Genomic DNA, 25,801 nt, shown 5'->3' with positions numbered 1-25,801 from the left:
TCTCCTTCCCTTTTTCCTTTCTGGGAAGTTCTTATTATGGAAGAGATAAAAGAAATGTGATTGCAAGATGTATGCAAATACAACTGTGTTCAAACTGAGCACTATCACTATGCTGCTTACAGTGAGTTCTAACAAGGACAATCTTTTCAGCCTACATGTCATCTATTGATCTAACTCAATTTCAAAAAAATATAGCTACAACATTTTTTCTTCTAATCTACATTTAAAAGCTTTTTAAGGGAAGTACATTTGTATAACTGAAAATATATTTTTGCAGCTACATCCTCTAATGATCAGGAAGCAAGTCCAGAGTTCTGCCCCCAGAAAGATGGACAATCATCGTGGATCAGATACAAAGACCACTGCTATGCATTTGACATGGGGTTATACAACTGGTCTGTATTTACCATGGACGAAACTAAATCAGTTTGCCACGAGCTAGGTACGTTCCATTTTCACCTTTGATGCAACTAAAGTAGCTCTTGGTAGAACCTCAGGAAACCCCTGCATTGGTTTCAAAAATGTCTTATTTGTGCCTGATCTTTGATTAATTACAGTTATTGCTCATGTAGATTTATTCTCTGATATTATAATGTGCTTGGACAATAATACAACTATCTGTGCACCTAAGTAATCATCTGCGCAAAATCTTCAAAGAACTTGTGTATGATCTTGTATGTGGAATGTAGCCGATTAAGATTGAAGGGAGATTTGAAAGAGGTATACAAAATTATGAGGGGTATAGGTAGGGTAAATGTAAGCAGACTTTTTCCACTGAGGTTGGATGGGATTATAGACGATAAAACCATAAGATGTAGGAGCAGAATTAGATCATGGCTGAACCTTTTCCCCCCTCCTCAGCCCCATTCCCTTGCCTTTTCCATGTAACCCTTTAGACCATGGCCAATCAAAAACCTGTCAATCTCTGTTTTAAAAGCACCCAACGACCTGGCCTCCCCAGCTGCCTGTGGTAACAAATTCCACAAATTCACCACACTCTGGCTAAAGAAATTTCTCAGCATCTCTGTTTTAAATGGATGCCCCTCTATCATGAGGTTGTGCCCTTTTGTCCTAGACCCCGCCCCCACTAAGGGAAACATCCTTTCCACATCTACTCTGTCAAGGCCTTTCAACATTCAAAGGATTTCAATGAGTTACCCCCTCATCTTTCTAAATGCCGGAAAGTACAGGCCCGGAACCATGAAACATTTCTCATATAGTAACTCTTTCAAACCCGGAATCATCCTTGTGAGCCTCCTCTGAACCCTCTCCAAAGCCAGCTCATCTTCTCTAAGATAAAGAGCCCAAAACTGTTCACAATACTCAAAGTGAGGTGTCACCAGTGCATTATAAAGCGTCAGCAAAACATCTCTCTGCTGCTGTGTTCTAGACCTCTTGAAATGAATGTTAACATTGCATTTGTCTTCCTCACTACTGACTCTACTTGTAAGTTAACCTTTAGGGTGTTCTGCACAAGGAGTCCAAAGTCCCCATGCATCCCAGGTTTTTGGATTTTCTCCCTGTTTTGCCACTTTCTTGCCCATTCTCCTAATCTGTATAAGTCCTTCTGCAGCCTTCCTGTTTCCTCAACACTACTGTCCATAAAACCATAGAACCATAGAATATTACAGTACAGAAACAGGCCTTTTGGCCCTTGGCTGTGCTGAAGCATTTTTCTGCCTAGTCCCACTGACCTGCACCTGGACCATATCCCTCCAGACACCTCTCATCCATGTACCTGTCCAAGTTTTTCTTAAATGTTAAAAGTGAGCCCACATTTACCACTTCATCGGGCAGCTCATTCCACACTCCTGCCACTCTCTGTGTGAAGAAGCCCCCACCCCCAGTGTTCCCTTTAAACTTTTCCCCCTTCACCCTTAACCCATGTCCTCTGGTTTTGTTCTCCCCTAGTCTCTGGAAAAAGCCTGCTTGCATTCACTCTATCTATACCCATCATAATTTTATATACCTCTATCAAATCTCCCCTCATTCTTCTACGCTCCAGGGAATAAAGTCCTAACCTATTCAACCTTTCTCTGTAACTGAGTTTCTCAAGCCCCAGCAACATCCTTGTAAACTTTCTCTGCACTCTTTCAACCTTATTAATAACATTCTTGTAATTTGATGACCAAAACTGCACACAATACTCCAAATCTGGCCTCACCAATGCCGTATACAATCTCACCATAACATGCCAACTCTTATACTCAATACTTTGATTAATAAAGGCCAATGTACCAAAAGCTCTCTTTACAACCCTATCTACCTGTGACACCACTTTTAGGGAATTTTGTATCTATATTCCCAGATCCCTCTGTTCTGCTGCACTCCTCAGTGCCTCACCATTAACCCTGTATGTTCTACCTTGGTTTGTCCTTCCAAAGTGCAATACCTCACACTTGTCTGTATTAATCTCCATTAGCTGTTTTTCAGCCCACTTTTGCAGCTGGTCCAAATCCCTCTGCAAGCTTTGAAAACCTTCCTCACTGTCCACTACACCTCCAATCTTTGTATCATCAGCAAATTTGCTGATCCAATTTACCACATTATGATCCAGATCATTGATATAGATGACAAATAACAATGGACCCAGCACTGATCCCTGTGGCACACCACTAGTCACAGGCCCCCACTCAGAGAAGCAATCCTCCACTACCACTCTCTGGCTTCTTCCATTGAGCCAATGTCTAATCCAATTTACTACCTCTCTGTGTTACCTAGCGACTGAATGTTCCTAACTAACCTCCCATGTGGGACCTTGTCAAAGGCCTTACTGAAGTCCAGGTAGACAACATCCACTGCCTTCCCTTCATCCACTTTTCCGATAACCTCCTCAAAAAACTGTAATAGATTGGTCCAACATGACCTACCACGCACAAAGCCATGTTGACTCTCCCTAATAAGTCCCTGTCTATCCAAATACTTGTAGATTCTGTCTCTTAGTACTCCCTCCAATAACTTACCCACTACCGACATCAAATTTATCAGCCTATAATTTCCCGGATTACTCTTAGAGCATTTTTTAAACAACGGAACAACATGAGCTATCCTCCAATCCTCTGGCACCTCACCCGTAGATACCGACATTTTAAATATATCTGCCAGGGCCCCTGCAATTTCAACACTAGTCTCCTTCAAGGTCCAAGGGAATACCCTGTCAGGTCCTGGGGATTGATCTACTCTGATTTGCCTCAAGATAACAAGCACCTCCTCCTCTCCGATCTGTATAGGTTCCATGACCTCATTACCTGTTTGCATTATTTCCATTGACTCCATGCCAGTTTCCTTAGTAAATACAGACGCAAAAAAAACATTTAAGATCTCCCCCATTTCTTTTGGTTCCATACATAGCTGACCACTCTGATCTTCAAGAGGACCAATTTTATCCTTTACTATCCTTTTGCTCTTCATATACCTCTAGAAACTGTTCAGATTATCCTTCACCTTGACTGGCAAAGCAACCTCATGTCTTCTTTTAGCCCTCCTGATTTCTTTCTTAAGTATTTTTTTTGCAATTTTTATACTCCTCAAGCACCTTATTTGCTCCCTGTTTCCTATACATTACATCTCTCTCTTCTTCTTAATCAGAGTTCCAATAACCCTTGAGAACCAAGTTTCCTTACTCTTATTCACTTTGCCTTTAATCCTGACAGGAACATACAAACACTGCACTCTCAAAATTTCTCCTTTGAAGGCCTCCCACTTACCAATCACATCCTTGCCAGAGAACAACATGTCCCAATCCATGCTTTTTAGATCCTTCCTCATTTCTTCACATTTGGCCTTTTTCCAATTCAGATCCTCAACCCGAGGACCAGATCTATCTTTATCCATAATCAAGTTGAAACTAATGATGTTATGGTCACTGGAACCAAAGCATTCCCATACACACACTTCCGTCACCTGTCCTAACTCGTTTCCTAACAGGAGATTTAATATTGCCTCCTCTCTAGTTGGTACTTCTATATATTGATTTAGAAAACTTTCCTGAACACATTTTACAAACTCTAACCCATCTAGACCTTTAACAGTATGGGAGTCCCAATCAATATGTGGAAAATTAAAATCCCCCTACTATCACAACTTTATGTTTCCTGCAGCTGTCTGCTATGTCTCTGCAGATTTGCTCCTCCAATTCTCGTTGACTATTGGGTGTTCTATAATACAACCCCATTAATGTGGTCATGCCTTTCCTGTTTCTCAGCTCCATCCATATAGCCTCGTTAGACAAGCCCTCTAATCTGTCCTGCCTGAGCACTGCTGTAACATTTTCCCTGACGAGTAATGCCACCCCCCCCCCCCCCACCCTTCATTCCTCTGTCTCTATCACGTCTGAAACATCGGAACCCTGGAACATTAAGCTGCCAGTCCTGCCCCTCCTGTAGCCAAGTTTCACTAATGGCTATAATGTCGTAATTCCATGTGTCAATCCATGCCCTCAACTCGTCAGTCTTTCCCACAATACTCCTTGCATTGAAATAGACACACCTCAGAAGATTATTACCACCACACACAACCCTTCTATTTGTGACTTTGCATGAACTTTTAACATGATTTATTTTCACCCCCACTCCACTACCTGCTCTGACACTCTGGTTCCCATTCCCCTGCAAATCTAGTTTAAACCCTCCCCAATAGCACTAACAAACCTCCCTGCAAGGGATATTGGTCCGCTTGTAGTTCAGGTGTAACCTGTCTCTCTTGTACAGGTCCCACCTGCCCTAGAAGAAGTCCCAATGATCCTGAAATCTGAAACCCTGCCCCCTACACCAGTTCCTCAGCCATGTGTTCATCCGCCAGAGCATCCTATTCTTACCCTCACTGGCACGTGGCACAGGTAGCAATCCTGAGATTACCACCCTCAAGGTCCTGCTTTTTAGCTTCCTACCAAGCTCTGTATACTCACTCTTCAGGACCTCCTCATTCTTTCTTCCTACGTCATTGGTATCGATGTGTACCATGACATCTGGCTGATCACCCTCCCGCTTCAGAATGCTGTGTACGCGACATCCCTGACCCTGGCACCCGGGAGACAACAAACCATCCGGGAGTCTCTGTCACAACCACAGAACCTCCTTTCTGTACCACTAACTATCAAGTCCCCTATCACTACCACTCTCCTCTTCTTCCACCCTCCCTTCTGCACTGCAGAACCAGACTCAGTGCCAGAGATCTGGCTGCCACAGCTTGTCCCAGGTAAGGCATCCCCCCTAACAGTATCCAAATCGGTATACTTGTTGTTGAGGAGAATGGCCACAGGGGAACCCTGCTCTGCCTGCCCTCTCCCCTTCCCTCGCCTGACGGTAACCCAATTGCCTGTGCGCTGCTCCTTTGGCATAACTACCTCCCTGAAGCTACTATCTATAAACACCTCATTCTCCCGAATAATACGGAGGTCGTCCAGCTCCTGCTCCAGTTCCCTCACACAGTTTGTTGGGAGCTGCAGCTGGATGCACTTCTTGCAGGTGTCGTTGTCAGGGACACAGGAGGGCTCCCTGACTTCCCACATCCTGCAAGAGGAGCATTCCAACATCCTGCCTGGCATTCTCTCTAAACTTACTAGTTAAAAAAGAATGAGAAAACAACAACAACAACAACAACTTACCGGCACCTACCTTCACCTCTGCCTGTGTACGCCAAAGCCTTCCCACTCTGACTCAGTCCACTCCAATGATGGCTGCTTCGCTAGACGAAACTTCTTTTATAGTGCGCTAGCTGACCGGCTGTCTTCAGCTCCTCTGCTCCCAATTGGTTGGCTGTTTAAAAAACTGAAAAAGCCCACGAATCCTCTCCTCCTCAGCTCTGACCAGGAGTCCAGGTGTCCCTCCAGCAATCTTCATATCATCTGCAAACAAAGCTATCTATTCCATTATCTAAATCATTGATATACAACATAAAAAAATCAGGGTCCGAATACCGACCCCTGCGGAACACCACTAGTCACTGGCAGCCAACCAGAAAAGAATTGTTCTATTCCGACTCACTGCCTCCTACCAATCATCCAATGCTCTAATCATGCCACTAACTTTCCTGTAATACCATGATATCTTAACTTGGTAAGCAGCCTCATGTATGGCACCTTGTCAAAAGCCTTCTGGAAGTCCAAATATACAACAGCCACTGCTTTATTTATCCCACATGTAATCTCCTCAAAGAATTCCAACAGGTTCGTCAGGCAAGATTTTCCCTTAAGGAAACCATGTTAACTTGGTTCTATCTTGTCCTGAGTCATCAAGTACTCGATAACCTCAGCCTTAACAATTCACTCCAACATCTTCCTAACCACTGAGGTCAAGCTAACTGGCCTATAATTCCCTTTCTGCTGCCTCCCTTCTTTCTTAAAGAGTGAAATGACTCTCACAATTTTCCAGTCCTCTAGAACCATGCCAGAGTCCAATCATTCTTGAAAGATCATTACTAATGCCTCCACAATCTCTACCACTACCTCTTTCAGAACCCTGGAGTGCAGTTCATCTGGTCCAGGTGTCTTATGTACCTTTAGGTCTTTCAGATTTTTGAACACCTTCACCCTTACTAGTAATAGTAACTGCACTCACTTCTCTTCCCTCAAACTCTTCAACACATGGTAGACTGCTAGTGTCTTCCACAGTGCTCATTTAGTTCATTTGGCGTCTCCTTGTCCCCTGTTATTATTTCTCCAGTCTCATTTTTGAGCAGTCTTATATCCACTCTCATCTCTCTAATTTTACTTGAAAAAGCTTTTACTATCCACTTTGATATTCTTTGCCAGCTTGCTTTCATACTTCATCTTTTCCCTCATAATAGTTATTTTAGTTGCTCTCTGTAGGTTCTTAAAAGCTTCCCAATCCTCTCTCTCCCTGCAAATTTTTGCGTTGTTGTATGCCCTCTCCTTTTTCTTTTACATTAGCTTTGATTTGCCTTGTCAGCCACAGTTGTATTATTTTGCCATTTGAGTATTTCTTCATGTTTGGAATACAGCTATCCTGCCCCTTCCTCATTTTAACCAGAAACTCACGCCATTGCTCCTCTGCTGTCATCCCTGTCAGCTTCTCCTTCCAATTTACTTTGGCCAACTCCTCTTTCATATAACTGTAATTTCCTTTACTCGACTGAAATACTGCTATGTCAGATTTTACTTTCACCCTATCAAATTTCAAGTTGAACTCAATCATAATGTGATCACTGCCTCCAAAAGGTTCCTTTACCTTAAGCTCCCTAATCACCTCCAATTCATTACATAACACCCAATCCAGTATAGTTGATCCCCTAGTAGGCTCAACGACAAACTGCTCTAAAAAAAGCCATCTTGTGGGCATTAAACAAATTCACTTTCTTGAGATCCATTACCAACCTGATTTTCTCAATCTGCATGTTAAAATCTCCCATGACTATCATAACATTGTCTTTTTGACATGCCTTTTTCATTTCCTGTTGTAATCTGTGGTCCTCATCCCAGCTACTGTTTGAAGGCCTATATATAACCGCCAAACGGGTCCTTTTACTCTTGAAGTTTCTGAACTCAACCTACACCTTCTGATCCTATGTCACACCTTTCTAATGATTTGATGCCATTCTTTACCAGCAGAGCCACGCCACCCCTCTGCCTACCTTCCTATCCCTCTAATGCAGTGTGTAACCTTGGATATTCAGCTCCCAACTACAACCATCCTTCAGCCATGATTCAGTGATGGCCACAACATCATATCCGACAATCTGTAAAAGTGCAACAAGATCATCCACCTTATTTCTTATATTCTGTGCTTTGAGATATAACGCTTTGAGTGCTGTATTTGCTATCCTTTTTAATTCTGCATCCTTAATGCACTGATACTCACCCTGTTGACTGCAATTTTGTCTTATTATCTGCCTGCTCTTCCTGACAGTCTGACTGCATGCTATCTTTGCTTTTTTACCATCTGTCCTATCCTGAGTCCCTTCGCACTGGTTCCCATCCCCCTGCCAAATTAGATTAAACCCTTCCCAAAAGCTCTAACAAACCTGCCTATGAGAATATTGGTTCCCCCCTGGTTCAGGTGCAATCCATGCCTTTTGTACAGTACATACCTCCCCCAAAAGAAATCCCAATGGTTCAGGAACCTGAAACCCTGCATCCTACACCAGCTTCTCAGCCACTCATTTATCTGCCAAACGATCCTGTTTCTACCCCCTCAGGTAGCAATCCAGAAATTACCACCCTGGAGGTCTTGCTTCTCAGCTTTCTGCCAAGCTCTCTAAATTATCTCTTTAGGACCTCTTTGCTTTTCCTTCCTGTGTCATTGGTAACAATATGTACCAAGACATCTGGCTGCTCTCCCTCCTCTTCCAAAATGCTGTGGACGTGATCTGAGATGTTCCTGACTTTGACACCTGGGTGGCAACATACTATTCGGGTGTCCCGTTCATGTCCATGGAATCTCCTGTCTGTTCCTCTGACTACTGATTCCCCTATCGCTACCACAAACCACTTCTCCCTCTTTCCCTTCTGCACCATGGACCCATGCTCAGCGCCAGGAATCTGGTTTCAATTGCATTCCCCTGGGAGGACATCCCCCACAACAGTATATTTACTATTGAGGGGAATGGCCACAGGGGTGCTCTGAGCTGACTGACAGCAATCAGAGGTCATAGGTTAAGGGTGAAAGGTGAAAAGTTTAAGGGGAACATAAGGGGAAACTTCTTCACTCAGAGGGTTGTGAGAGTGTGGAAAAAGCTGCCAACACAAGTGGTGTATGCAAACTCGATTTCAACATTTAAGAGAAGTTTGGATAGATAAATGGATGGTCAGGGTATGGAGGGCTATGGTCCCGGGGCAGGTCAATGGGAGTAGGCAGTTTAAATGGCTTCAGCATGGACCAGGTTGGGCCAAAGGGCCTGTTTCTGTGCTGTACTTTTCATGACTCCACCACATTTGATCTTGTATAATATACTGTATCTTTCAACTCCATTTACCCTCTTTTTACTCAGATTTATACTGTTGATAGACAATATAATCTTGATCTTCAAAGCTCAGTTTGACCCAGTATCTGCAGTATTTCAGGGTATTGCAGACTTCTGCCACCAGATATACAGTAAAATTCTTCCCAGTTTCATTCTAAAATCTCCCTGTTCCTGTTTTAAATTTATGTGCCATGGTTCTTTTTCTCTTATCAGAGGAGATTGTTTTGCCTTCTCTGCCAAATGATCCAAATCAACCCATTTCTTATGAGGAAATCGCCAAGGCTATACGTTCGTTACACTCGGGGAAGGCTCTGGGTCCAGATGGATTTTCTGGAGAATTTTATAAGGCTTTTTCTTCATTAATTATACTGCAGTTACACTTAGTCTTTTTGGATTCTTTCAAATTGGGTAGTTTGCCTCAATCTTTTTATGAAGCTTCTATTTCACTTATCCTATAAAAGAACAAGGACCCAACTGAATGCTCTTCATATAGGCCAATTTCATTACTCAATGTTGATACTAAAATTCTTTCTAAAGTTCTGGCTCGTGGGATTGAAAATATTTTACCTTCTATTATTTCTGCTGATTAGACGGGATTTATTAAAAACCGACATTCCCATTTTAATATACGTCGTGTATTAAATGTTATTTACTCTCCTTCTCAGGAGATATCGGAATGTGTGATATCTTTAGATGCTGAGAAGGCCTTCAATCGGGTTGAATGGAATTATTTATTTAAAATCTTAGAAAAATTTAATTTTGGACCAGATTTTATTCAATGGATTAAATTACTTTATCGCCTTCTGCTCGGGTTCTTACTAATTTTCAAAATTCCAAACCATTTAAACTTCACCGCAGAATTAGACAAGGCTGTCCGTTGAGTCCTTTGCTTTTTGATTTAGCTCTAGAACCCTTGTCATTGCTTTTCGAGAATCTAATGATATCTGTGGTATTTTAAGGAGAGGTATCACCCACAAAATCTCGCTTTACGCTGATGATATATTGCTTTTTATCTCTAATGTTGAGACTTCGCTACCTTGCATACTTTCTTTACTCTCCCATTTTAGCCAGTTTTCAGGATATAAATTGAACCTACATAAGAGTGAATTATTTCCTTTAAATAATTTGGTATCAATTAATACTAATCTCCCTTTTAAAATTGTAAGGAATCAATTTACTTATTTGGGTGTAACAGTCACTAAGAATTACAAACACCTGTTTAAAGACAACTTTCTTACTTTATTGAACCATGTAAAAAGGATATCATTAAATTGGTCACCTCTTTCAATATCGATTGGACAAATTAATTCTATTGAAATGAATATTCTACCTAAGTTTATATATCTTTTTCAGGCTTTACCCACTTTTATTCCTACAAAATCTCTTGAATCTATTTTATCCTCCTATATATGGAAAAATAAACATCCTCGTTTAAATAAAGTTCATCTTCAAAAATCTATAAAGTCTGGAGGCTTAGCCTTACCTAATTTTAGGTTTTATTACTGGGCAGTTTATATATGATATTCTACGTTTTGGCTATATTATAATAATCGTGTAGATTGTCCGGTATGGGTTTCTTTAGAAGCTAATTCTGTTAATAAATTTTCTGCCTAATGTATTTTTAAAATATTTTAAACACCAAGTCAATCTATGGTAAAGAGGAGAATATAAAGAAAAGTCTTTAAGATCGCAGCCATGGCAGTGATCTAGTAATTTTGTATAGCATCTCTTTCAAAGCTACGTATTTTTCTTTAAGTTAAATTCCCCGTACCATATTTCCGATAGTATTTATACAAGACTCAATGCAATTGAAAATATTCACATTTAGTAACTGTTAATGTTAAATAACATACACTTGATATCATTTAATTTATTTGTTTATTTTTGAAATACAGCACAGAATAGGCCCTACTGGCCCTTCGAGCCACAATTTCCCCAATTTGGGATAATTTATAATGGCCAATTAACCTACCAACTGGTGTGTCTAGACTGCGGGAGGAGACCCCACAGTCATAGGGAGAACATGCAAACTCCTTAGAGGGAATTGAACCTGGGTCTCTGGTACTGTAAATTGTTGTGTGAACCACTACACTACTGTGCCACCCTATGGAAAATGCTAGAATCTTTAAACTATGTGGTAACGGGGCACTCAAAAAGTAATTCCAGAATTGGACAGTAAAATAGATTTATGAAAGTGAAATTATGTTAGGTAGATCTATTTTTTAAGGTTGTAATAGAGAGAATAGTTAATCACAAAAGATCAGTAATTTGTTACAATGATCAGTGGGGGTCTTGCTATGCTATGCACAGTCTATATTAATGATATGAATGAAAGGATTAATGTTAGTAGATCCAAGTGAAATCTGATTATGATTCAAAGCTGGGTACAGAGAGACTTCAGTGGGATGTAGACGGACTAAATTTGGATTTGGACTGAGCCCAATCAGGGAGTGGGGGCACGAGAAGAGAGCTATGTTTTCATGTAGATTCACACTCAAGGTTAAAAAGGCAGTGCTTTGTGGCAGTTTTTCAGATTTGGACTGCACTCAGTGAGCGAGAGCACAGGAAGAGTGCGACGTTTTCACTTAGGTTCACACTCAAGATTAAAAAGGCAGTGTTTCACAGCAGTTTTTTCCGATCTTGATGCCACCCAATCAGTGAGTGGGATTCAGTAGAAAGGATGAATTTTAAAAAAGGCAGCGGCAAGCGGATTTGGCCATTGTCGGAGCGATAATTGTTGTGAGTGGATTAGTGTTAGAGGAGTGAGGAGACTTTGGCTCATTAGGCTTGGGTGAGGTAGGTATCTGGTAAGTTTTGTCTTTATTCGTCATTCCTCATCGGTTAGGGCACAGTTAGTGCAGTAGGAATGGCACCAGGGGCAGTGTTTTGTTCTGTGTGAAATGTGGGAATTCTGGGAGACCTCCGGCCTCCTGAATAACCACATCTGCACCAGTTGCACCGAGCTGCAGCTCCTCGGAGAACGTGTTAAGGAACTGGAGCTACAGCTCGATTAACTTTGGCTCATAACGGTGACTGAGGATGTGGCAGATTGATAGGAGCCACAAAGAGGTAGCCACCCCTAGGTTGCAGGAGACAGATAAATGGGTGACTGTCAGGAGAAAGAAGGGAAATGGGCAGCCAGTGCAGAGTATCCCTGTGGCCGTTCCCCTCAATAACAAGTTTTGGATACCGTTGATGGGGATGACATGCCAGGGGGAGCAGTAGTGACCAAGTCTCTGCCACTGAGTCTGGCTCTGTGGCTCAGAAGGGAACAGAGGTGAACAGGTCTACAGTGCTGATAGGAGATTCCGTAGTCTCTTATCAGCACTGATAGAGAGGAGATTCAGTGAGCGCAATAGAGACAGCCAGAGGGTATGTTGCGTCCCAGGTGCTGATGTCAGGGATGTCTCTGATCTTGTCCTTGGCATTCGAAAGGGGGTGGGTGAACAGCCAGAAGTTTTGGTACATATTGGCACCAATTACATAGATAGGAAAGATGAGGAGGTCCAGAAGAGAGATTTTAGAGAGCTAGGTAGAAAGCTGAAAAGCAGGACAGCTGGGGTAGTAATCTCTGGATTTCTGCCTGTGCCACGTTCCAGTGAGGGTAAGAATAGGAGCACTTGGCAGATGAATATGTGGCTGAGCAACTGGTGCAGGAAGCAGGGTTTCAGATTAATGGACCATTGGGATCTCTTCTACGGAAGATACGACCTGTACAAAAGGAACAGTTTAAAACTGAACCCAAAGAGGATCAATATCCTTGTGGGCAGATTTGCTAGAGCTGTTCAGGAAAGTGTAAAGTAATTTGGCAGGAGGATGGAAACCAGAATGATAGTGCTGAAGATGGGATAATTGGTTTACAAACAGAGACAGTATGCAGTAAGACTGCTAGCAAGGAGAGGCTGATACAGGACAAAGTTGCAGTCGACAGGGTGAGGTACAATGTTGACAAAATCGAAAAGGGTGAATATAGGACTGAAGGTGCATGCAGTATACGGAATAAGGTAGATGAACTTGCAGCAGAGTTCGTCTGTGTTTGACAGTGTATGATATTGTTGCCAAACTGAATCATGGCTGAAAGAAGATTGTAGCTGGGTGCTTAATGTCCAAGGATGCACATTGCTTCAAAAGAACGGGCAGATTGGCAGAGGGGATGGGGCGACGGTGTTGGTATAAATTGAAATCATTAAAAAGGTGTGACACACGATCAGAAGATGTAGAATCATTGTGGATATAAGAAACAGCTGGAGTAACAAGACCCTGATGAGAGTTACACACAGATCTCCGAACAGTAGTAAAGATGTAGTCTACAAATTAGTAGCAGCATGGTAGCATAATGGTTAGCACAATGCTTTACAATACCAGCTACTCAGGTTCAATTCCCGTTGCTGCTTGTAAAGAGTTTGTATGGTAAAGGGTGGGAATGAAAGGAGTCTTTTCTGCTTGGCTGCTGGTGACTAGTGATGCTCCACGGGGGGCTGTGTTAGGACCGTTTCTTTTTTACGTTAATGATTTGGCCGACAGAATTGGTGGCTTTGTAGCCAGGTTTATGGACAATACAAAGACAGGTGAAATTAGTTTTGAGGAACCAGAGAGGCTACAAAAAGATTAAGAGGATGGGCAAAGAAGTGGCAAATAGGATATAGTGTTGGGTAGTGTATGGTCATGCACTTTGGTAGAAGAAATAAAAGTGTGGACTATTTTTCTAAAAGGAGAGAAAATTCAAAAATCTGAGATTCCACGGGACTTGGGAGTCCTCGTGCAGGATTCCGAAAAGGTCCATTTGTAGGTTGCATTGATAGTGAGGAAGGCAAATATGATGTTAGCATGAATTTTGAGAGGACTAGAATATAAAAGCAAGAATATAATATTTAGCCTTTATAAAGCACCGGTGAGATCTCACTTGGAATATTGTGAGCAGTTTTGGGCCTCTTACCTTAGAAAAGATATGCTAGCATTGGAGGGGATTCAGGGAAGGTTCACGAAAATGATTCCAGAATTGAAGCTCTTATCGTATGAGGAATGATTAATGGCTCTGGGCCTCTATTCACTGGAATTCAGAAAAATGAGGGGTGACCTAATTGAAATCTATCGAATGTTGTAAGGCCTCAGCAGAGGATGTTTCTTATGCTGGTGGAGTCTAAGACCAGAGAACACAGCCTCAGAATAGAACGAAAATGAGGAGGCATTTCTTTAGCCCGAAAGTGGTGAATCTGCACAATTCATTGCCGCTGGCGGCTATGGAGGTCAATTCATTGGGTACCTTTAAGGCAGAGGTTGACAGACTCTTGATCTGTCAGGCCATGAAGAGAAATGGGAAGAGAGTGGGGCTGAGAAGGAAAATGAATCAGCCATGATGAAATGGTAGAGCAGTCCTGATGGGCCAAATGGCCTAATTCTGCTCCTATATTTCATTGACTTTTGGTCTAAATGAATAAGTATGGATGTGGCAGGTGAAATATATTGAAAAATTAAAGATTATCCACTTGAGGAGGGAAAAATAGGAAGGTAGAGCATTTTATAAATGGGAAGAGATTGAACGGAGTTAGTGTTTTGAGAGACTTGGATGTCCTTGTACACAGAGCACTGAAAGCGATATCAAGACCGAGTCAATAAATAGTATAGCAGCCTTGATTACAAGCTGATTTGAGTACAAAGTTGGATATACCTTACTCTAATGAGACTACCTGGGCTATTGTCTCCATCAACATCTATCTACTTCAATAAAATGAATGCATCTCAAGTTCAGCAGGTTGATTTATGGGACGATGGGTTTGTTCTCTAAGTAGAGATTGAGAAGGTTGGGACTATAGTCTCTTGTATTTAGATGGATGGGAGGTTATCTCATTGAAACACCCAAAATTCTCACAGATGTTTTCCTTGGTTTGGGTGTCTGGGACCATGGATCCTGTTCTCAAAATAAATAGTTTGCTAAACTGGATAGTGATGAAAAGAAATTTTATTTCACCCAGTAAGTAGTGAATTGTTATCCAGGAGGAATATCAAGGTTTTGTGGCCATGTGTATTCAAGGTAGAGATTATTAGATCTTTGTATATTAACGGATGTGTAATTATGGCAGGTAAGCTGCAGGAAGGTAAAAGATGAACCGATTAGATTAAATGCCAGCCTAGCAGGAGAATTTGAATATCTCACTTCTGTATATTTTTAATGATCTTGTTTGTAACAAAATACAAATATTTTTAAATCTAGATTCTTCTGCTACTACCTTGAGCATAAAAGATAGAGAAGAAAATGATTTTGTAACCGGACAAATAAAGGAAGATCAGGGAATCACCGGACAGGTCTGGCTGGGAATTGTTAAAAATATGAAAGGTAAGGAAAGATTGCTGAGAAATAAAAAGAGCCTTGATATATGCTGAGCTGCAAATATTATATATTTGTATCATGGGCAAAGTTTTTTTACATTTCTTTTTGGCATTTTCATATTTCTTACTGCCTTTCTGCTGCTTTATCCTGAAAAAAACCCATCGTGTAGACAATAGATTAACTACTGGTTTTATTCAGAAATTTGGTTTAAGTTCTCATCTCTCCCTGCTTTCTCTGTGCATGTTTCTGTGCACCTACTGTTGATAGATGGAAACTGGCAGACAGAAAGTGCATCTGTACACTAAGTGGCACTTTGCATTGTTGCTCCAACAGGCAATTGTAGTTTATTAAAATACAACCTAAAACTTTATTTGTCTAGATTCTTTCACCAGCCTCTTCATTTTCTGGAAGCTCTTCATGTTGAATTACAGATTTTTTTACTAAACTAATTTAAGAGACATTTTGCACATTCCTACAGACAACAAGAAAATAGCATTAGATGACAATAAATAAATAATGTATACAGTTTAGTCTTGGAGTAGGAGCTCCAATCACAGTCTTTACATTTCCAGAATGCTATCAGTTATATAATAAGACTATAAGATATAGGATCAGAATTAGACTATTCAGCCCATCAAGTCTGCTCTGCCATTTTGTCAGTTAGAAGGATCATAAAAAATCAAATAGGATCGATGAGCTGTTTGTATATGAATTTGTTGGCTTTATGCAACCACATTAAAGCAAAATAAATTGTCAAATCTGAATTGTTGGATTTTATTGCCAGCATGGATTTGTTTTAAATTCTAGTTAGGAATTTCAAGTGATGTTTTTGTGCAGTTTTTATCAGTTAAAGCCCTAGGTATGTCCAAGATGGACTATTTCTTTTTTTGCAAAGGGATCAGGCAAGAATATGAACTTTGAAGCACAGGCTCAACCAAGATCTTATTGAGCCATATAATGTACTCCTGCTTTGATTTGTTTTGTTCTCACATTAAACATGTTAACCATTTGGATGAGCACGTAGGTCACAAGATCAATAAGTTTGCAAATGGCAGCAAAATTGGTGATGTCGTAGACAGTAAACAAAGTTGTGTATGATTACAACGGCATCTTGTCCAGCTGGGAAAGTGGACACAGGAGTGGCAGATAGAACCAGCAGATAAAGCTAAACTCTGACAAGTGAGAAATGGTGCATTTAGGAAAGTTAAAATGGGGCAGGAACTACACAGGACCCTAGGGAGTTGTAGAACAGAGGCTTAGCAAAACAAGGAAATGGTTCCTTGAAAGTGGCAGTGTAGTGAGACAAGATGGTGAATAATGCATATGGCAAGTTTGCTTTCACCAAAGAGCACAAGAGTTGGGGCATCATGTTACAACTGTATACGATATTTAGTGAGACCACATCTGGAATATTGTGTGCAGTTCTGGTCCCCGTACTATATGAAGGATGTGATTGAGTGAGAGAGGCAGCAATAAAGAGTCACAAGGATGTTTGCCAGAACTGTAGGGCTTGAAAAAGGACTGGCTGCAACTGATTTGCCTGGAGCAATGGAGGCTCAGGGGTGACCTTGAAGAATCTATTAAATCACAGTGGATATACATAGCTAAAGTGGATGGTGACAGTCTTTTCCATATGGTAGAGGAATTGAAAACCAGAAGGTATATGTTCAAAGCGAGAGAGAAAAGATTTCAAAGGGAACCTGAAGGTAAGGTTTTGGTGGTGGTTATATGGACTGAACTCAGTGGAAGTGGTAGGGGCAGGTGCCATTAACAATATTTAAAAGACATATGGACAGGTTCACGGAGAGGAATGATTCTAAAGGATAGAGATTCAGTGCAGGCAAAGGGACTAACTTAGGGAGGCACCTCGGTCAGCGTGAGTGAGTTGCTGTTTTTTGCTGTGTAACTCCTAAGATTGTATCTAAATACTTATTTTTAAAAAGTATAAACAGTGGGGTTTTCTCTATTGTGACAAATTATAATCTAACAAGTTTTGTGCATGAAATCATTCAGCGTGACAAGACCACCTTGAGAAAATGGTCAATAATCCTACACAGTTCTAATTAAGGTAGAGGTATTGCAGACATCTCACCCTGCAAAAACTCATTTCAGGGAGGTAGCACCATCAATTTGCAGGAGACTCCCGGAACTTGCGGGAGAGGTGGGATGTCTGCAATAGAGTAGCTCCTTAGCAGCTAGCCAGCTAGTTTAAATAAAGTTAGCTATGCTAATGAATGAATGACACCTGTTAAACTCACCTCAACATGTCTTTTACAGTCTTAACACACCATGGGCAATAGAAAAGTCACAGTTGCAAACAGTGTAGCGAGCAACACTGTCATTATTTTTGACCCCTGTTAGGCAGGGGTACACTTTAGTGTACTCTGGGGTGACATACGTTTTATACTTTCTTTTTTTGGAACACTCTGCTATAGGGCTCGCTCTCTCTTGATTTCTGTGATATTGTATATAATTTGCAGGCATCAGGGAGCCACTATTAATATACGGGAGACTCCCAGAACTTCCAGGAGAGATGGGATGCCTGGGTATTGGGTATAAATGTAGATAAGTTTTACTGAACCTTAATATAACACTAATCTGGCTTCCACTTGAGTATTGTGTTTAATTCTGATTCAGAGCATTAAAGCTGTTTTTGAGAATCATTTCTGGGATGAGGTCCAGTTGCAAGGGTTCAAAAAGTTCAAAGATACATTTAATATCAGAATAGGTATACAATATACAACCTGAAATTCGTTCTCTTCACAGACATCCATGAAACAAAGAAACCCCATAAAATGAATGATAGAAATATTGTGAAGTCCTGAAGCTCCTCCCTTCACACAAGCCGCAGGAAAAGCTTCCCCCTCCCCCCTTCCCCCGCCCGGATAGGATAAAGAGACAGGGATTGTTTCCTTGGAAGAAGGTTAAGGGGAGATTTAATAAATGTATAAAGATGATTAGGGGTCTGACAGGGTGTATCATGGGAGTCTCTTTACTTTGCTGGGGGTCTTGATGACTAATAGTGTGGGTATACAACAAAGGGGAAACCAGATTAAGAGCAACAGATGGGGAAAAACATCTGTGTCCGGTGTGTCGATGGAATCTGGAGTGCTCTGCCCACAACTCCAGTGGGGACCAGTTGTTACGGCTTTCAAGGAGGAGCTGAAAAATGTATGACAGAAAATTTTGCAAGGTTGCAAACTAAGGGTTAATGGATATAGCTGGAGACCGCCCTGATAAAGCATTGGCATGGGCATAAAGGGCCAGTGGTCTCCCTCTTGCTGACCCCATTCTGTAGCTCTACGAAGCTTCCTCTTGGCTTCTGGAGAGAAATGTGTGGCAGAGGAAATCCATTGTATGTTGTTGCTTGTATTTGCAAATCCCATTAAATTGACTAAGTCTGTTACCACAATAAACATAATGTTGGAAACATCATGGAGTTGGAGCTGTGGCTAAACGATGAAAAATAGTTTCCCATTGCTTAGCCACTAGTATATCAATACCTGTGCCATATACGCAGACCAAAATAGGTTTTGGCCAACTTAATTAAGCTAACAATATGCAGAATGTCACCTACAGGAATTGTAAGTTTTAATCTAGGAGGCTGAGAAATGTAAGTTAGCCATAATAAAATGTTTGATATGAAAGAGAAGATTGGCAGCTTGGGTTGGCTACTTGTTTGTAGGGTTGTTCCCCAAGCCTGGAGGTTAGGTCACAAATATTTCATCACCAGTTAAGGTGACATCATCAGTGTGCAACTAAGTGTTACAAGCACGAGGCTCTGCAGATGCTGGAAATCCAGAGCAACACCCACAAAATGCTGGAGGAACTCAGCAGGTCAGGCAGCATCTATAGAAAAGAGTAAACAGTCAACGTTTCAGGCCGAGATCTTTCGTCAGGACTGAAAAGAAATGGGATAAGTCAGAATAAGAAGGTGGGGGAGGGGAGGAAGAAGTACAAGGTGGAAGTTGATAGGTGAAACCCGGAGGAGGGGGGCTAGGGGCAAAGTAAAAGAGCTGAGAAGTTGATTGGTGAAAGAGATAAAGGGCTGGAGAAGGGAGAATCTGACAGGAGAGGATAGAAGACAATGGAAGAATGGAAGGAGGAGGAGTACCAGAGGGAGGTGATGAGCATGTAAGGAGATAAGGTGAGAGAGGGAAGCAGGAATGCGGGATGTTGGGAGAGAAGTGGGAGAGTGGTTCAGTTACCAGAAGTTTGAGATATCAATGTTCATCCCATTAGATTGGAGGCTACCTAGATGGAATATAAGGTGTTGCTCCACCATTCTGTGTGGCTTCTTCGTGGCAGTAGAGGAGGCCAAGGGCTGACATGTCAGAATGGGAATGGGAAGTGGAGATGAAATGGGTGGCTACTGGGAGATTCCGCTTTTTCTGGCAGGTGGGGTGTAGGTATTCGGCAAAGCATTCTCCCAATCTACATTGGGTCTCATCAATATACAGGAGGCCACATACCGGGAGTACCAGATACAGTAGATGACCCCAACAGGCCTGCAGGTGAAGTGTCGTCTCACCTGGAAGGACTGTTTGGGACACTCCTCTTCCCCCACCTCCTTATTCTGACTTCTTCCTTTCCAGTTCTGATGAAGGCTGTCAGCCCGAAATGTCAGCTGTTTACTCTTTTCCATAGATGCTGCCTGGCCTGTTGACTTCGACCAGCATTTTGCGTGTGTTGCTTCACAATTGGGTGCTATTTCTGCCGAATGCTCACCTTTATGTTGGCCAAACTCATTGTTCTGATTATTTGGCTGTTGCATTGGCTGCTGGTCCCGGCCAACTGGATAGCAGAGTGATCTCCGAAACAAATTACAATCATATCTTCATACCCACTCCTGGTTAAGGTTCCATTGTGTTTATCTAATTACTTTTGTGTTTCTACACAGATAAATCCTTACAGTGGCCTGATGGTTCAGTAATTTCTTATGCTAACTGGATGAATACAAGCCTCCAAAATTTGACTCAAGATAAATGTGCTGTTATATCATCAAAAACTGGATTGTGGATTCAAACCAGCTGCTCAGAGAGGCATAGCAGACTAGTGTGCAAAGCTCCATTACGTAAGTTTACAACATGGCTCAGCAAGTCTTTTATTAAACTGATCTTAATGACCACTCACTTTAGTGGTTGCCATAAGAGAATAACAGAAAATATGTATGTTGCAGCATAGAATCAGAATCGGGTTTAATATCACTGGCATATGTCATGGAATTTGTCAACTTTGTGGCTGCAGCACAATGCAGTACATAATAATAGAGAAAACATGTGAATTACAATGAAAGCAGGGCATTCCTGGGTGATGGGGTTCTTTGATGATGGAAGATGGATGGATGTTGCCTTTTGAGGCATTGCTCCTTGATGATGTCTCGGATACTGTGGAGTTACATTTACAACTCTCTGAAGCTTATTTCAATCCTGTGCCACCACCCTCCCTCACCAGATGGTGATGCAGCCAGATTGCATGCTGTCCACAATACAACTGTAGAAATTTTCGAGTGTCTTTGGTGACGTACCACATCTCCTCAAACTCCAAATGAAATACAGCCACTGGCATGCATTCTTTGTAGCTGCATCAATATGTTGGGCCCAAGATAGATATTCAGAGATACTGACACCCAAGAACTTTAAATTGCTCACCTTCCCCCCACTTCTGATCCCTCTATGAGGATAGAATAATGTTGGTAGAAAATACCAGCTGACAATTGACCCAGGCTTAAAGCGGATTTGATTGATCTTCTGTTATAGATTTGTGGAGACAGAATTTTGAATTTGCATGCCAGAAATTATGACTTAAAACATTGTATGGGGCTACATAAGTGAACTATATTTTACCTAATGTTGTAGTGTCTAGCTATTGGCAAGATTTGCAAATATGATCACGTTAGTGTAAGATGTGGGCAATGTACAGAAGATTTTGAATTAGATGTCTGTGATAAGAATAATGTAGATACTGTCTAAGAGAGCATTGAAAAAATGATTCAAGCTGCTGGTGTACCACACAACTGGCAGAATGAGCATGGTGAACTAACATTGCATTAGAAAATCTGGCTCCTCTTGAAGTTGTGAATATGGCAGCATAGTGGTGCTGCTCTAGTAACCTGAGTTCTCTATTAACCTTGAGCGATGTTTATGTGGTGTTTGCACATTCTCACCTTTCCCTCAAGCGATCCACGTACAAAACTGTGCAGAAGTCTTGGGCACATAGCTGTAGCTAGGGTGCCGAAGATTTTTGCACAGAACTTTATTTGTCAACATGGAGCGGAGAGCGAGTTTGTAAATCTAGCAGGAGCGAGGGATATTGAGAATGGTGAGGGTGGAGCACTGTGAGAGGGATGTGGAACAAACGGCAGAGAAGGAGGTGCCGGGGCAGGGGTTGACACAGGTGCAGACACATTCAGCCCTGAAACATCAGGCAAAGCCATTTGATTCCAAACTTTTGTTTATTGATCATTACAGAATGTCTCTTGGTTCTTCAATGGGCCAGTTTGCTCAATTCTGCTCCTATATATTATCATCTTATTATATCTTTTTATTATATTTTATATATTATATTTTGCCCAACGTCGGCCACCTGAGTCGACGTAGTAGTAGTAGTTATTATATCTTAAACACTTTGTGTCAATCGAAGGTGTTAGGTATCCGCCTTAGATTTTGGGTAAGCTTTATAAATAGAAGCTCTAAAACTCCCATTGAAATCAGCAATGACTTGGATCCTGCAACAGATCTAACCTGGCAAAGAATCATTTCAGGAACTTTGATGAAGTTTATTATCAGATTTGCTATCGTAAATCATGAAAAAATCACAGTCCTTGTGTGTGACTGAACAGGCGCCATAACTGTAGTGTTATGGGAAACACATACAAAATGTGCAAGCAGTGTTTGTTGTTACCTTTAGTCATGGAGATTGCTACTGTTACACTTGGTCATGCATGCCTAGTGTATGGGATCCATATATTTTTACATGTTAAATTTAAATTTTTTATATACTAGAAGAACTGCTGATTGTTCATTGACTTTGGTTTACCTTTTAATTTGACGTTCTATTATTTTATGTTTCCTTCCAGAATCCAATCAGAGAATTGCAGCTTTGATGGTTACAGCGATTTTCATCCTGGTTCTGATCGGTGGAATTGTGTGGATTTTATATAAAAAGAATAAGTGGCGATGGGCTAACCCTTTTGGGACTGTGCACTATGAGCGTAGTTATAATGATCCCACAGATAACGATAGTACAGTTATGATAACAGAACTTGAGGAGTACCGCGAATGAAACTTATTCATGGTTTTATCCCCAAACTACTCGAGAAATTTCAAAGATTGGGCCAGATCATGATAGCCTTGAACCCCTGCACCCCACCTGCTCCAAACCCCATGCTAAATTCATTTAGTTGCAGGGGGCTATTATAATCCCGTGGCATGGCTTGTGTACTAAAACATCCTCTGGTGACTGTTGAAGAGGGTCTTTCTTTAAAATGTCCATCAGTCTTTTTCAGCTAAATCAAAGCCCCAACCCCAATTTTGTCAGCTATAAAAACTTCAAGTGCTTCTTTTCAATCTTTTTTGAATGTCCCAAACATCCAGAGACATTAAAACTATTAAAAATTAAGTAAATAATTGTTGAAGATATTTTGAAAGCAAACTTAACTGTAAATAAAAATAAATAACACTGGACATTTTTTTTCTAAAGTGTTGTTTCCACAGAATTTTTTTCTTATGTTTATGATAGACCATTTGAAGCTGAACACAAGTATAATTTCAGATTACTTGTATCACATAGGACTTTGGAGAAACAAGAAATTAACCTTTATTGCATCTAATTGCATAACAGTACTGATGCTTTGCAATAGTTCAACTAAGCTAAAAGTGTTGATGATTTTCATTTGTACTCAGTGTCTGAGGCTTCTGGCTTAAGTATCCAACAATAATCAGCCTGCACTGATGGATTACAGTAACCATTTCTCCATGACTGCAATGTCCTGATGAAACTTTTCACCATGCTTGTCACTGACAGCACGAAGGTTTGCAGACAAGTTGTCTAAATGAGAATGCGGAAAATGAATTTTTAATAACATGTTGCACTTCATGGTTTTGTATGCTTGAAGCATGTTGCCAACCAGCTGCACATAGTTTAGTGCTCTGTAGTTGCCAAGAAAATTTTCAACAATATCCTTGAATGCCTTCCATGCGATTTTCTCCGATCCTTCAAGTTCTTAAAATTGCCTGTCCTTGATGACCTGTTTGATTTGTGGACCAACAAAAATGCCTTCCTTAATCTTAGCATCAATTATTCTGACTTGAATTATGAATTGAAATAACAAATATAGGTGATTTCAAAAAGAATGTTGCACCATAGGGAAATTTCATGGTTATTTTCAAGATCAGTAGCTCAAAAATCCATACGATACACCCAAAAGTGTTCAGGAAGCAAAATCTTTGTTGTCCAGTGTAATTAAACAACATTAAACTTAAGAAAAAATAACTTGGAAAGAAACTTATCTTTCTGCATTCTTCCGAATCTAAACCTTCAAAATATCCATTAGAAGCAGTGGGGTCTCAGATCCTACAATAGGTTAACATGACAAAAAATCTATTAGGGAATTTTGATGGAGCTAATTATCAGATTTGCAATTGTAAGTCCTGAATAAATCCCAAACTTCATACAGTTTGCGCAGCTATATGCTGCCAGTGCTGTACAAAATTGCCAGCAAATCTGCCCCATCAGTCGCATCATCTGAATAATCTTGCAGTTGTGTTAAATATTTCCTGATTTGCACTACTTATACTTTCAGATTAAAAGGCTGCTATGGGGTTACCACTGTAGCAGTTTGTAGAGATTGTGTTCTTTATAAGTATTTGCTTTAAGAACTTATTTTTATACTATGTAATGTAAACATTCCAGTGTTTGACAGAATCATAATATATGCAGAGAATGAACTACAAAAAAACTGTGCAATCTTTTCACCAATTATGTGTTACAATGTAATGCATTTGCTTTTATGGTTGGTGTTTATTGATTTCTTTGTGTATTAAGCCATTAGCAACTAAACATGAAATTTGCATATTTTAAGAGGTATTAAAGTCCAGAATATAGGTATGGGTTTGAGATAAGGTGTATAAACCGGAGAAAATTGTTCTTGTCTACAAAATCATCCTATCTCCTTTGTCAGTGCCTTGTAACTTCCTCCTTGTAGCTGAACCTCAAATTGAGGATTATTGCTCTGAAATGTTCCAAAGTGATAATACATTCATGGACCACAATAATAATCATATTATCTAATAAGTTCCTTTCTGGAGGATATGGGTTTATTTCTATAAAATACTCCTTTTCAAAGAGTATATGCAATAAAGAAATTGTTGTTTTCAATAAGGCCACTTGTTCTGATTTGGAAAATTGCAGTCTTTAAACTATATGGATATTCCAAGCATCATTTTTGAGGTTCTGCTGTGCTATTTATGCATATTTATAAAGCTGCAACTATTAAAAACTTAACAGTAGAGATTAATTACTGTAATTATTTTTAATTGGGGGATTTGACAGAAGCAGCTCTAATTGAAGAGCATTGGTCTACCTATAATTATACTGCTGTCAATTTAGTGAATGCCGTAATGCTGTTTTTGAATAAGAGTGTATTTACAAAGTGTGAAGACCAAAAAGTTGTAGAATTACCAGACTGATGATATTGTGGAATAAACTTGAGTATTTTTAAGTAGTGGCAAACAAATTCAGTAATTGTTCTATGGAAAATTAAACACAATTAACTCGGTATTTGAATGGGCAAGATAAAATTATTTTGAAATTTCGTGTAATTTTGTAATCTAAGATTTTGTTGCAAAAGCTCAAGTTCTCAGCTGTAGTATGAGTTTCCCATGAATGAATAGAAATATTTCATTCAATTCACCTCTCATAAAACATGTAAATTAGTAAAAATATTAAAGTATTATCTCTTGTGTGTGTATAAAAACTGCAGTCTGCTTTAAATTTCAATTTTAGTTACACACACAAAATGCTGGAGGAACTCAGCAGGCCAGGCAGCATCTATGGAAAAGAGTAAACAGTCAACATTTTGAGCCGAGACCCCTTATCAGGAAGAAAAATCAGGGTAAGAAGGGAAGAGGAAGTACAAGGTGGCCGGTACGGAAGAGGAGGAAGGGGTGAAGCAAAGAACTGTAAAGTTGATCAGGATAAAGGGCTGGAGAAGGGGGAATCTGACGGGAGGACGGAAAATCATGGAAGGAAGGGAAGGGCGGTTTAGTTGTTTTGTGCCATTAGGGCTACAGATTCTTCACAGTTATGTATATAGGGTATCTTCAGAGTTATACAGTTGTTGCTGAGCTGTTACTATTCTTGTCTTTTTGCACTTGTGCATAGAGGTGATACTAAGATTCTCCGATAAAAGGACTTCATGACCCTTAAAAGAGATGAAGCTCATTATAAGATCCCAAATAGATACTAGTTTATGATTCAAGAATTGAGCATGTCCTGTATTGTGTGGTGCAGCTTATTTCCTGTCCATGCTGTGGTACAGATTGATGGCAGTCA

At 40.5% G+C, this 25,801-nt stretch overlaps 1 protein-coding gene across 1 annotated transcript in view; it reads left to right on the top strand.

Moving 5' to 3' along the window:
• ly75 (lymphocyte antigen 75) overlaps nucleotides 1-24,629 on the top strand; it is a 180,100-nt gene extending 155,471 nt beyond the window's left edge. The window contains exons 32-35 of the mRNA XM_072262014.1: nucleotides 278-442; nucleotides 15,131-15,253; nucleotides 20,148-20,321; nucleotides 22,326-24,629. Of these exons, the coding sequence (XP_072118115.1) occupies nucleotides 278-442; nucleotides 15,131-15,253; nucleotides 20,148-20,321; nucleotides 22,326-22,531 (668 nt within the window). The 3' untranslated portion in view covers nucleotides 22,532-24,629. The remainder of the gene's footprint in view (nucleotides 1-277; nucleotides 443-15,130; nucleotides 15,254-20,147; nucleotides 20,322-22,325) is intronic.
• Nucleotides 24,630-25,801: the final 1,172 nt, after the last annotated feature.

Source organism: Mobula birostris, chromosome 6 (genome assembly GCF_030028105.1).
Source record: "Mobula birostris isolate sMobBir1 chromosome 6, sMobBir1.hap1, whole genome shotgun sequence".
NCBI lineage: Eukaryota > Metazoa > Chordata > Chondrichthyes > Myliobatiformes > Myliobatidae > Mobula > Mobula birostris.
This window is presented reverse-complemented; position numbering and strand designations above follow the sequence as displayed.